The sequence below is a fragment of the Typopeltis vanoorti genome, chromosome 3, assembly GCF_054136105.1.
Source record: "Typopeltis vanoorti isolate ZY-2024b chromosome 3, IOZ_Tvanoo_1.0, whole genome shotgun sequence".
In the NCBI taxonomy this organism is placed as follows: domain Eukaryota; kingdom Metazoa; phylum Arthropoda; class Arachnida; order Uropygi; family Thelyphonidae; genus Typopeltis; species Typopeltis vanoorti.
In genome coordinates, this window is record NC_143551.1 from 57,090,962 (window position 1) to 57,106,177 (window position 15,216).

General features: G+C 35.0%; 1 protein-coding gene across 1 annotated transcript in view; it reads right to left on the reverse strand.

The window, feature by feature from the left end:
• Positions 1-15,216, reverse strand: part of LOC150108171 (syntenin-1-like) — a 100,280-nt gene that overhangs the window by 9,995 nt on the left and 75,069 nt on the right. Inside the window, exon 7 of the mRNA XM_090390628.1 lies at positions 12,279-12,400. Within this exon, the coding sequence (XP_090246754.1) occupies positions 12,279-12,400 (122 nt within the window). The remainder of the gene's footprint in view (positions 1-12,278; positions 12,401-15,216) is intronic.

Below are 15,216 nucleotides of genomic sequence, written 5' to 3' on the forward strand. Positions count from 1 at the left end.
GCTACCAAAACAGTTGTCTTATTTCATGCAAGAAAGATCACATTTCATTTCCATTCACCTCTGATAATACCTAGATCTTCATGCAAAATAACCTCTCTTCTTGGGCTGACACACCTCTAGTAGCCTTTCCTGACATAATCCATCACATCCATAGCCTCCTCTATCACTAAGAAACTGTCCTTTATCCACTCAAGGTATTTTTATGTATACAACTGCTAACACTATAAATTCCAGATTCAACCTTACCTTAGAGTTAACACAACTTCTAAGGTAAGGCAGAGAAGTTTCCACATTTAGAAAGGTACACCAAAAAAACTTCCTTAAAAATTCCTTATACTATACAGAAAAGTGCACTTTAGTTAATGGTTAAATGACTCCTCCACAATTGCTCCAATCACTTTCTCAGAGATGTGTTGTTTCCCTCTAGAGGTGCAGCTGAACTGATTTGTGGAGGATGTTTATATCCAGTATTACTGCATTTAGTTGTCTTTCATGGTTGATTGTAAAGCAAGGACATATCTGATACAGAGAACTCAGTCTCCTGCCATGCAAGCCATTCACCAACTCTCTCCAGACATGATATTGCAAACCAAGCAGCAGAAGGATTATTGCTGCTGTTAGGAGATTCTCCTGATCTATCAGGTTAAGTTCCATGTATCATCTTCAGGAATTACTTTTTTTCCTTCTTTTTTTTAATGTTACAAAAACTACTGAAAAATAAAATGGTTTCTGTAATAATTACAAAAATCAGATATGACCAAATTATTATCATTTTAACAACTGATGCAAGACCACCACCCTGTTTATTGCAGGTCTGAAGTAGTTTAAAAAAAATGAAATGCTTGATCTCTAGAACTAGGTTTCCAAGAATGTTTATTCCTTAGCCAACACATGGTATTAATGTACTATAAGTTTACAATTTTCAAAGGAAAGGTTATCATTATCAAATTCCTCATTTGTACCTTCAGGGGATGTATAGAATATTATAAACATACAAAAAGAGTAATTCTCCCTTATATATGTAAATTAGATTTCATAAGACAGATTAAAGACAGCCAGTTTTATTTGATACTGTAACAAAGGGATACAGTAAAATTATGCTATTAATGTCCATAATTTAATTGGCTACTTAAAGAAACTGAACAATTTTATCTATCTGTAAATCTGTAGAACAAAATATGATAGTGGTCCAGTAAACTTTTGATAAGTTGGTCAGCAGGTATGTCTTTGCTTTTTCCTCCCCAATGGCAGAGTATATCCCAAAGGACTTAAAAAATTCTCTTGGAAATTCATCCAATGAAATCCAATCAAAATTTCATTTTGATATGCACCCTCGAAGGAGGGATGTATAGGATATATAGGATTCAGCATATAAACTTCCTATCAACAATTTTTGTTCAAATTATATTGTCAGATCTTATATTTCTGCTTACCAGGATACATTAATAACAGTTATGACTTACAATTAGTCTAACAGTGCTGTGCACTTTATGGTCCACGAACAATTTTAACCCAGCCAGGGAGAATATATCGAAAAATTTGGTCTAAAAATATCTTTATATGAAGTGAGGGTTTTAAACCTAAATCAAACTATCATAAAACAAAGGCATTCAAAAACTCTTAACTAAACTGCATTTTTCTTTCAAACGCGTGTTTAATTCCAACTGTTCAATGCGTGTTTGTGTTAATTCTATTTCAGTTTTAATTCCATGTTCTTTCCCGCATGTGTTAATGACCTTCTCTCATTAACATGAAATCCAATCGAGTTTTGTTGATGACAGCGCACTCCATTTTTCATAATTTGACAACTCTCGTAGTGCCCAAATAATCCCAACTTCATGATTTTTCACAACTAATGTTTTAACACCAATCTTTAGTGCTTAAATAGGATGAGGACAACCCTAGCGAACTCCAGCTCGATCAAAATGCAATCACTTCATTTCCTCTTACTTCTGACAAATTCTAAACTCAAATCTTCAATTTAGTTTTCAGCAGTGTAAGATTGAATATATTGAAAAGAAAATATGTAAAAAAGTTTTTTAAAAAAATTAAGTGAGCAGCTGTCAGACTGTACACAAAGTATACAAATATTACTGCAGGAAAAATGAAGGAGCTTGAAACAAATCTTGGAGAATGCAGTAACAAACTGAAGAAAACACTTATTCAATCCAGAGGCATGTATGGAATGTGTCTGCCAAAATGGAAAAGTCAGAACTCCATGGTAAACACAAGTAATTAGAGGCATTCATGATAAAAAAAAAAAAAAAAAAAGAAGCATATCAAAAGTTCCTAGCAAAGAAATCAGCATGCGCTACAAATGATCATAATCAGAATTCCACAATGCTAATATCATTTTCAACACACTCCTTTGCACTCTCTCCACTGTATTAGAATAGAAACAGAAACCAGATCTGCACACAATAGTCCAAGGCCTTGTAAAGAGGCAAAATGATATCCTTATCTTTACATGTGAAAGTTCGTTTCAGCATTGCAATTATCTTTTGAGTTGTATTTGCAATCTTTGCTACATGGCTCCTAAACTTCAACTTCCTATCTACTAACACTCAAATCCCTAAGCCTGATTGTTTTCTTCTAGAATAATCCTACCAATATAATATGACATTGGATATCTACTCATGCCACAGCATGGCTTAATATTTACTGATGTTGAACTGACATCATTTTCCCTTACCCAAAATTTCAGACTATTCAAATCATTCTGCAAGTACTACATATCAGCAGCATTCCTGATCACCCTACCTATGTTTGCATAATCAGCAAATAGCTGTATGTCACATGTCAAATCATTAATGTACAAATTGAATAACAGTGGACCAAGGACTGATCCTTGAGGCACACAACTGGTTACTTTAAATTTTGAAGACTCACCCCCCCCCCACCCCACACACACATGTACCACTCTCTGATATCTGTCAGTCAGCAATCCTCTTATCCACTAATATTTTATAATCCAAACTCATATCTCATATTCTCCAATTTATGCAACAGTCTTCCATGCTGTATTCGGCCAAAAGCCTTAACAAAATCCAAAGTATCATGGTGTATCCATTCCCCTTCTCTCTCGTTCAATAGTAACATTATAGAATGCGAGCAAGTTGCTAAAGCATAACCTTCCCTTAGTAAACCCATGCTGTTCATTGCAAAAGTAGAGATTCTGTCACTTTTCCAAAATCTTCACCACACCACTCCTGAGATACTGATTGGTTGACAGCTGAATACATTGGTCTTTGCACCACCCTTGTGCAATGTGATTGCCATACATTCTTTCCATTCCTGTGGAATCTTCCCTGTTCTGAGACTCATATTCAACATTCTGGTCAAAGGAATAGCCAGTTCAGCTGAACACTTTTAGCACCCATGCTGATGGTGATATCCATCAGTCCCTATTGTAGAATTCTTATTCAGTTTGTGCAAAAGCTCAAATACCTCGTCTTCATACACCTAAGTTTCTTCATCCAGTGAAGAGGTAGCATGGAACTCAATGTTGCATAAACCAGGTTGATAGCTTTTAATAAAATGGGCACTCATCAGTTAAACAACCTCTTCTGCATCTCTAACTCCCCATGTCATCTACATTTAGAAGAGTTATTCTTTCATATTCATTCTTTCTTTTACTTGCAGCATATTGATAGAATTTCTGTGGGTTATCTTTAGCAGGCAGAGCCAGTTTCTTTTCATACTAAGACTTAGCTTTCTGTATCACAATTGTGACTCTTCTGGCCTGCTGCTTATAGTTTTCATAATGGACATCATCCTTATGCACACAGTATTCCTTCCACATCTTTATCTTACAAATCTCTTGTTTGATGAGATTATACATCCATTTGACTCCTATCTTATTTATTCTTTGAACTCTCAGGACACATTCTGATATTACATAATCTTTTAAATGCTCTCCAATGTCCCAACTCCCCAATGCAATGTCAATATTCTTCCCATCCAGTAACCGATACTATTCTGCTGAACTCGGTATATGCCTCAGTTGGTCATAATTTCCTGCTTTGCAGTTCAGCATGTAACCTTTTCTGAATGGAACATTCATAAACTTAGTCACTTCCCAAGTGAGTCTAGCACAATCATTGTCACCAACCGGAGGCAGAATAGTTATATTTAACTGAAACGCCTCTGACACGATAATCAAACTAACATTCTTTGATTTCTAGATCCTTCTGTCACATGCTGCTTGAGAATGCCTCGCAACAGCTCACTAAATTCGGTTTCATTCTTCTCATGAGATTTTACTGCTACCCAATCAATATTTGGATAATTATAGTCTCCATTACATCTAATGGAGAATCTAACATCCTGTTAGATTCCGCCTCACACCAGATGGCTTCAAATTCACTGCCATGTGAAATACTGTTGCTAGTAACGCAATCATAGGTCTTAACACTAACTAGATTGAAGTCACCCAATATCATTGGCAGCACACCTCCTCCTCTCCTATCTTGTCTATCCTTCCTAAAAATACTGTATCCATTACACTCAAGACCAGTTAGTATGTCTGATTCTGATAGATTATGTAAGAATTAGTGAAACCTGGCTAAGGTCTCAACATATTGATAAAAGCAACAAATTACCCCTTTGTTTTTGATACTCTGTTATGTCCCTATCTTACGATCTTTGTTTGTTTGTCTTACAAACTGCCTTCGTCTATATTCTTCTAACTTCTATTTTCAAAACACCACCAAAATTTCTACTAATATCTGAGCTATTGTTCTCCGTAGTATCCCTAGTATTTGTATTTTAACTGCGCCCTTTGGGATATTTAGTTTAAGATATCTTATACATAAACAGAGAAAGGAACTCAAATAACTGAAAGTGTAACTATTGCAGTCGTAACACTATTTCTTATTACTCAACATTAATTCCTTAAACTTCCCATTTCTTAACATTAATTCCCCACGTGGTTAGGCTCGAATGTTTCTAAGCGGTGCAATGGATTAGCAATATCAGACAACTTCTTTTATCATTAAACAAAAGGTTTATTATTTCTCTAAACATGGTACATATCAAAATACACAACTAAGTTACTTACACACTAAAATTAGCTTAATACAAGTAGTTGGGCTATGATTCGACAAAGGTTACTATGATCATGCCGGCACAAAATTTTTATACAAAACATGAATTCACTTAACATAAAAGTTTTAGATCATCACACATTAATAGATTATTCAGCTCCAAGTACACTAACAAATACATTAACTACTCTAGCACATATTTATGACAATTCCGATTCTCTACACATCACACTAGGCATTCAAATTCCTCAGGCTACTTGGTTACTCAATTTACACTAATCAAACTCAATATTCATTAACACACAACTATGTCATTAACTTTCCTTTTACAATATAGTAGACACTCAAGATTCTTAGGATAATTAATTATTCACAAATTATCAACTCTAGCTAGCTTGCTTTTAACACTCTCTGTCAAACTCTAAAGTCCTATTATAATTTCTCCCTAATCACTTTAACAGTTCCGTAATATGACAATGGTATCTATCACATACAACTTCTAGTTAACATAAGATAAAATTCACAATACCTTTCTTTAGCTTCACTTACGGGCCTTCACCTTCTACTGAACGAACTTGCTTGCCTAACTTCTTGCAATTCTGGGCTATATGAACATCTGATGCGTCGGCTGTACTATCCGAAACGAGGACATCGATATTTTCACAGCTTCCTATGACTCTCTGGTATATTTCGCTTTCTACATAGGAATACGGGAATAGCTTTCCCGTTCACCTTCGATTCCTTGTTGTGGCATGAGGATATATGCCATATCTCTCCACTCAGGAACACCGTGAAATCCACTAGAAAACCAAACTGAAACCACCGCGACGTTTCTTCTCTTCTCGCAAAAAGGCCTCAAGCCTCCTTGACCACCTAAAAAGAGCCTACTCCTCGAGAATACAAAGTCAAAAAGAAAGAGCCTCGAAGGGGGGGTTACCAACCCTTTTATAGCTGCTACCCTAACGGCGCCCTTTCTTACTTCTTTTCCCCACCTCCTACTTGTTTTCCGTCTGTCTACCAATTGGGTGGCATTTTGGCCGCCATACGTCATTTTGATCGGCAACTCGTAACGAAGTTCCCATCCGGGCATAGGCCCTAAGCGATATTCCGTCATTTCTCTTGTTAGCCTCTATCTTAACCCCCTTTCAAACCTTTTCTCAGAATTCTACTTAAAGCTTAATCCGTAGCCTCTTACATAGCGTATTTCATGACTCATCCTTTTATACTCATGCACTTAACTCTTTCATTCTTAATCGCATTACTATATTAATTCTTAGTTAGCTACTTATTTAATACAAATTCCTTGTTTAGTCATAATACATCTTAATACATTCTTTTCTTTCGTTATCTTAACTAAACAATAGACCTTTACATTTTACTCAATTTATACTGGATGCAAGAACATTACATTAACTAAATTATCCTTTTTATGCAGGGGTGTTTATTTATGTTATTTATTTTTCATGTTACACCATGATAACTGAGAATACTATATTCTCAAGATATCAGGTGTAACAACTCCTAGCATTCATGTACAGACATAATCTACATGCATGTTCTTTTGTATATTTTCATCTGCATGACAAAGTTGGACAACTTGCAGATCTCTATTCGTCTCTCATGCCTTATACATGTAGACATCTTTGCACACATTTGATGGGTATGAACCAGACAAACACAAAATCGAAATTGTTCTCTCCTCAATCATTTTCATGATAATGCCCATTCCTGTCATTAACTCAGTCATAACATTGTCACCATTCCTCCCATTATAATTTACTTTCCCTGTCTGTATTAGGTCTCATACCAGTTATTAGATTTTCAAGACTCCTGATACCAAACACATTCAAGTGTAGGCCATCCCTCTTCAACCTCACTCCATACATCCAAAAAATTTGCATCCATTCCATTTATACAACCTACGCATCAAATCATTTGACATCATAGCAATTCTTAATTTGTTTATCATATCGAGGTAATATACTTAATACCTCGATATGATAAACTTACTATTTCACTTTCACATTCTTGTTTCTTCCAGACAACCTCTCATACTGAACTTATCGCTAGTTAAGTCGTTAATATCTACTACAATTACGATCTCGTTTACTTTTCTGTTTTTGAATTGCTTAGGTTATATTTAAAATTTTTCCATAAGAAACCTTGAAGTTATAACCTGCTCATCAACAGCATGTTTTATGATAGTCACCATATTAAATAACATCCTTTATTTATTTATTTATTTATTTTTTTACAAACAACGTTACCCGATTTTCATTACTCACTGACTTACCTGATTCCATGCTTTATTTCTTCTTTTGCTGCCTAATTTTCTTATCCTCCCTATATTCATTAAAACACTTCTCAAATTTTTGTAATTCACACGTCGTCTCTCTGATAATCTCCTTTAACTTCAATATTTTGGAGGCCAATTCATTTTCAATAACCTCCGTAGCAGGGCAAGCCTTCTTGTTCATGACTTCGCTGCTCTTCTTAGCATTACATTTGTTGTGAGTTTTTTGTGCCATTTTAAATTTAATACTGGATTTAATACTGAAATATCATAAAAATATGTTATAAAACACTAAATACACCGAAAACATGAAAACTACACTAATATACTATAAAACACCGCGTTCTTTTTTACACGAGTGGTGCTAAATTCACCAACCAATTGCAATCAATATACATATATATATAAAAAGTAAAATAAAAAAATGCGAAAATTACAGAGGAATTTCACTATTGAGATTTCAAGGTAAGATTTATACAAGCATACTTGAGCAGAGGCCAAAAAGAATTGTCCAATAGAAACTTTGAGAAGAACAAGCTGAGTGCAGACAAGGTGTTGTTGGGATAAGATTTTCACTTTAAGGCAGACAGTTGAAATCATGGGAATATAACAAGGATCTAAGTTTTGTATGCGTGAAAAAAGGCATATGACAAGGTGCCAGGAAAAAATCTATTCAAAACACTAGAATTATATGGAATAAATGGAACATTATATAGAGTAATACACAACCTATATTTAAATTGCAAATTTAATAGCAGAAACAGGATGATAGATGGTTTGATGTAAAATCAGATGTGAGACAAGAATGCTATTCATCTATATGGATGAACACTGTGAAAGAAATTGGCAAAAAATCTACAAGACTGTAGATTCCTTAACTAATCTGAATAACAGCTGCAACAAATATGGCATGAAAATCAGCAATAAAAAGACCAAAGCTATGAAAATAGGCAGGGACATAGAAAACTTCAACTGCTTCTGCATAATGAAGCTACAGAATAAGCAAAACATTTTTGCTATTTAGGCACAATTTTGGTCATCATCATCAAATTCCTGCCATGTACCCTCAAGGGGTGTACAGGATATGACAGTACTACATGAAAAAATTGCATCAGTACTAACTTCCTATCTACAATTTTCCTACAAATCAGTCTGTTACTTGTCCAGACTCCAACATTATCAGATCTTATATTTCTATCATCTAAGGCACTTTGTACCGTATCAATCCACCTATATCTTGGTCTTCCTCTGGGTCGTTTTCCTGCCAACCTGGCAGAGAACACTTGTTTTGCTAATCTTTCCTCTCCCATTCTATTTACGTGACCATACCACCTGAGATTAACTCTGCTAACGCATTCCTGGATGCGGACAATGTCAAGTTCTTTCCTAATATCCTCATTTTTAATATGATATTGCCATTCATGCCATCTGTTCACACCTCTAATCTTTTTCAGGACTCTCATATCTGCGGTCTCTAGTCTTTGGTCAAGTGTTTTACTTCTGACCAGGCTCTCAGATCCATAAGTTAAAACTGGTTTGAACACTATCTTGTATAGAGCTAATTTAGTGTTCCGACTAATTTCTCTCTTATTCCATATGAATTTATTCAATTGACTTCCCACCATACCAGCTTTGCTGATTCTGTTGTCTATTTCTTTATTTAATTTACCATCTTCATTAAAAATCATGCCTAAGTAGCTGAAATGTTTTACTTGTTCCACAGGTTCTCCATTCACAACACAGTTGACATTTTCAATGATTCTGCCTATTTTCATTGTCTTTGTCTTTTTATTGCTGACCTTCATACCATATCTATTACAACAGCTATTCAATTTAGTCAGAGAATCTTGCAGACTTGTAGCGGATTTATTTAGAAGTATAACATCATTGGCATAAAGCAAAGAGCTGACATTAACATCTCCAATTTTGATATTAGGTTTAATACCACTTTCCTTCATAATGTGATCCATATAGATAATGAATAACAGAGGGGATAATGTACATCCTTATCTCACACCAGATTTAACATTAAACCATCTTCCTGTACGTCCTTCAATTCTAACTGCTGACTTACAACTCAAATAAAGACTAAGTATTGCTTGATATAATGCCCCATTGACACTACAGCGTATTGAATAGCTTCTCTCTAGTCACCTTGTCATATGCCTTTTCCAAATCGACAAAACTTAAATACAGATCTTTGTTATATTCCCATGCTTTCGACTATTTGTCGTATAGTGAAGATCTGATCCTGACAGCCTCTATTTTGGCCTGAACCCAGCTTGTTCTTCACCAAGCTTTTCTTCCACAATTCTTCTCAACCGTTTCTCAAGTATACTTGCATAGATCTTCCCAGGAACACTCAGTAGGGAAATCCCTCTGTAATTCTCACATTCAGTTTTATTTCCCTTTTTATATATGGGTACTATGAGAGCTCTACGCCAATCATCGGGAATTCATCCCTCTGTCCAGGCTTTCTGAACTATGCAGTGCAGCCACTGTAAGACTTTTATACCACCATACTTCAGCATTTCTGGTCGAATATCATCTACTCCTGCTGCTTTTCCACATTTCAAGCCTTTGATGGCTTTTTCTACTTCAAGTATGGATATGTATTCCTGACTGCATGCCTGGTCAGTGTTTTTTATCACTATGCTGTCATCACTGCTTGTTTCATTTAGCAGTTTTTCAAAGTAATTACTCTATACTTGAAGGATATCTTTTTCTCCTGTTTTCATGTCACCTTTATCATCTCTAACTCCTTTTACAGCACTCTTTCCTCCATTCCTAAGCTTCTTCAACAACCTCCAGAATATTTTGCCACCTTCTTGATATTTATTTTCTATATTCTTGCCAAAGTCCTCCCATGACTTTTGTTTAGCTAGTTTTACACACTGTTTACATTTCTTATTTAGCTTTCTTACATTTGTCTCTCTCTGTATTCTGTAAGAGTAAAAACTGACTTATTTGCCAGGAACTTTTAATATGCTTTCTTCTTTTCCTTCACTGCCTCTTTAACTTCCTGTGTTCAGCAGGGAGTTCTGATTTTTCTATCCTTGCACACAACCTCACCACATGCCTCTCTGGCAGAATCAATCAATGTTTTCTTCAGAGTTTGCCACTGAATCTCCAAGGTTTGATTCCTGTTCTCAAACACATTCATTTTCTTTTCAATAATCATTCTGTATTTTAGTCAATTCACATCTGAGAGCTCAACTTTTATTCGCTTTAAAACTTTCTTACATGTTATTCTTTTCAATATGAAATTCAATTTTATCCTGCTCAAGACTAAATAGTGATCACTTCCAATTTAAAATCCTCTGTACACTCTGGTGTCCTGCACCAGGGAGAAAACATCACTATCAACAATAACATAGTCAATGAGACTTTTCTTATTCCTAGCCTCTTCTCTCCATGTGAATTTGTGTACATTTTTATGTTGGAACATGGTGTTAGTAATAACCAGTCCATGTCCTGAGCAGAAATCCAACAGATATTTGCCATTATTATTAGCTTTGCCCTTTTCTCCAAATTTTCCCAAAATATTTTTGTATGTCTCACAATCATTTCCTACTCTGCTATTTAGATCCCCAACAAGGACCAACTTTTCCTTTTTCATTGTGTCAGTTGCTTTTTCTAAAGCGTCAAAAAATTCCTCCACTTCTACCTTAGTAGAACCTTCTGTGGGACCATAGGCACAAATAAGTCTCATTGTCCAGTTCCCCATTCTCATATTTACCCACATTACTCTACTTGAGACTGACTGCCATTCAAGATCATTAGCCTCGTATTTTGTGTTGAATACTATGGCTACTGCTTCTTTTCCTTGTTTGTCATTGCCTGAATATAACATTTTGTATTTATTGCTCAGAAAGATCTCACCAGTTTTTGTCTTTTTTGTTTCAGTCACCCCTATTATGTCGATCTGGTACTTATCTAATTCCTCAGCTAGCTCCATTTCTTTGCCATTCAGGCTTCTTACGTTGATAGTACCGATCTTTAACGCTGGCGATGTTGAGTTGGGGTTTGTTTTCAGATTTGTTCCAGTAGCTGACTTTTCGCTGTTCCCCCTGGTTCCCTGGCGAAAACAACGGGGGCCTTGTTTAACCGGGCGATGCCCCAGCCGGCATGAAATTTTGTCATGTTGTACCATCATTTTTTATTTTGGTTTAACCAATAATAATACAATTTTGTCGGCTAAATCCCAAATTGCCAGCCCATCCTCTTTCGTTCAGTATCAAAGTAGATACCCAACAGGGTGCACCACGGTAGAAGGTGAGGATTGGACATTAGGTCAGAAGCCCTGGTGGGTTCTCCACATTCCTTTAAAGGCTATGTGGAGGTCTCCTCTCAGTTATACAGCTTTGACCCTTAAGCACCACAATTTTGGTCAAGATGGCAAATTAAATATTGACATGGACAACAATTAGCAAAGCGAGTATACTGGGTAGTCAACTGAATAAATTTATATGGAATAAGAGAGAAATTACAACACTAAACTATCAGCGTGCAAGACAGCATTCAAAGCAGTTTTAAAACTTGTGGATCAGAGAGCTTGATATTGTTTGCATCGGAATGTTTAAGCAGAGCAAATCTCAGGTGGTATGGTAACAGAATAGCAGAGAAAAGATTAGCAAAGCAGGTGTCTGATACCAAAATGTAAATGGATTGTGCAGTTAGAAGAGCCTTAGAAAATCTAAATAAGAGCTGATGATATTGATATCCTGAAGTTAAGATTAATTTGTAAAAAAAAAATTGTCAATAGGAAGTTAGCAATAACTTACCTTGAGGGTGTGCACCAGATGTTAAAGTTGAATCATGCATAAATTATAACTCATACATATAAATCATGAATTAAGATAGATATATGAAAGTATATAAATGCTTGAAGAGAAATAAATAGTATTTGAAAATATGAATTCTTTTATACTAGTACTTACCATTTCATCATATGATCAAAAACAAAAGAAGGCATTACTGTTACTGTTATTACACTTCCTCCTCCTTCAATAATTTTTGTGATCTCCTTATCTTTCAGTCCCACAACATTTTGTCCATTTACCTAATGTAAATTACAACCTTAGTCTTTAAGCATACTGCATTCATATAACAAAATCATATAACATTTCAGAATGTTATATGATTTTGCAAGATGTTTTTTATTTATTATTATTTAAAAAAAAATTTTTTTTAAGATAATATTAATGTTTTGGTGGCAGAAAATAACCAAATCAATTGTAAAAACCAAAACATATTTTTGGTGCACAAATACAAAGTTATTTTATTAATGTTATTCATAGTAATAGAATTTAAAAAGCCTAAAATCAGGCATGTCAATTTTTTTTTCTTTATGATATTCACCCACTTAAGCTTGTAAAACCTATACTACATGAGTACTATGAACGAGCAAAGGTTTCTTATATTTTATTATTTTACCTGATTTGGAAACCCTGCTCAAGTCCAAACACAGAACTTTTTCAAGCCACTTCAGTCCTCTCCAATTTTCAAGCCACTTCAGTCCTCTCCAAATAACAAAATCATATAACATTTCAGAATGTTATATGATTTTGCAAGATGTTTTTTATTTATTATTATTTAAAAAAAAATTTTTTTTAAGATAATATTAATGTTTTGGTGGCAGAAAATAACCAAATCAATTGTAAAAACCAAAACATATTTTTGGTGCACAAATACAAAGTTATTAATGTTATTCATAGTAATAGAATTTAAAAAACCTAAAATCAGGCATGTCAATTTTTTTTTCTTTATGATATTCACCCACTTAAGCTTGTAAAACCTATACTACATGAGTACTATGAACGAGCAAAGGTTTCTTATATTTTATTATTTTACCTGATTTGGAAACCCTGCTCAAGTCCAAACACAGAACTTTTTCAAGCCACTTCAGTCCTCTCCAATTAGCAGGGTAGTAAGTCTCATACTGGGCAATGAAATTCATCTTCCACCTAAAAGAATTCACAAACTTCCTTACTCATGGGAGATTCTAAAACTCACAGATCCTTGGTTGGAGATTGCAATTAAGAGGAAGTCTATTTCTTATTATTTTCATGAAAAGAATAATCTCTAGAAAGTAGTCCAAATGGGCATATTCCAGTAAAATGCTCCTGAGGTACTAAAGGGCTAGCAAGTGCAATACATTATCCTCTTCAAGCCGAGAAAATTCCACCTTGTGGTGGAGTCTGTATCCACAAAGATGGATCATGTGTTACCACAGAAGGAAATTATAACTCTAAGTGGCAGTTGACTATACTCAGGGAAACACCACACCCATTCTTATTCAACTGAAATTTGCTGCCAGCTTGATCCAGAGCAAGGGCACAAGTTCCCTACCCCCCTTCTTTTTCTACATAGTGTGTGTGACACACTACGTAGGGCATATAGCACTGAAAGCAGTTCTGTAGGCAACCCACTAGATAGTGTAGGATCAAACTTAATGGTAATGAATCAGGAGGCTTTCTGACAAGCCAGTGAATAATCCTGCTGCTACTTACTTTGACAGATCACACTGGAAAAGTATTATGGTTTAGTGGTATGTAGGAGGAAATAATGCAAATGAGGCCCATGACTGTGTGGGTAACATATCTGTAGATATTTCATCTCTCACTGCATGTCCCTATTCTTTATTTAACTCCTCCTTTCTACCAACAGTGAAGGAAATAAGGTTCATTTTGGATAAAAAAATAAAATAAAATAAAATACTGTAAAAGGAATCAGAGAAGATAAAGGTGACATGAAAACTGAAGATAAAGATATTTTAAATGCCTAGAGTAATTACTTTGAAAAACTGCTAAATAAAACAAGCAGTATCAGCATGATGGTAAAAAATTCCCAACAGGAATGCAGTCAGGAATACACATCCATATTCGAAGTAGAAAGTCATCAAAACCTGAAATGCAGAAAGGCAGCTGTAGAAGATGATATTTGACCAGAAATGCTCAAGTATGGAGGTATAAAGTATTGCAGTAGCTACAATGCATAATTCAGAGCCTGGTCAGAAGGTCAAATTCCGAAATGATTGGAGTAGAGCTCTCATAGTATCCATCTATAAAAAAAAAGAGAATAAAGCAATGTAAGAACACTATAGTAGAGGAATTTCTCTACTGTAGTGTTCCAAGTAAGATTTATGCAAGCATACTTGAAAACAGGTTGAGAAAGATTATGGAAGAGAAGCATGGAGAAGAACAAGCTGGGTTCAAACAAAATAGAGGTTGTCAAGATCAGATTTTCATTTTAAGACAAATAGTTGAGAAATTGTAGGAATATGAGTAGAATCTGTACTTAAGTTTTGTAGATCTGGAAAAGGCATACAACAAGATACCCAGAGAAAAGCTTTTCAAAACACTACAGTGATATGGGTGAATGGAACATTAAGAGAGCAATAGTTCTATATTTAAGTTATCAGTCAGCAGTTGAAATTGAAGGAAATACAGGAAGATGATTTGATGTAAAATCAGGGGTAAGACAAGGGTGCACATTATCTTCACTCTTATTCTTCATCTAAGTGGATCATATTATTAAAGAAAGTGGCATCAAGTGGCTTAAATTATCTGAACGTTGATTGTGTAGCAGAAAAAACTTATAAGAAAGAAGGAAACCCATTGACCTATTGTGAGACAACTTTCTCCAGCAGTGTGTGTGAAGAAAGCAACTCAAGAGCGTTATATTTGATCAAAGTATCAGAAGGGAGTGTCTCAGTTAAGAATGAGACTGTTTTGTCACCAGTTAGCAACAGAGATCATTCTCTATTGACCTGGGAAGTAGCAAACTATGTGGATGTTCCAATCTGGACAGGTTGCTGAAATACAAAGCTGAAAATTATGATAAATTGAAGAGAATACTATCTTTGGTCCCATAATA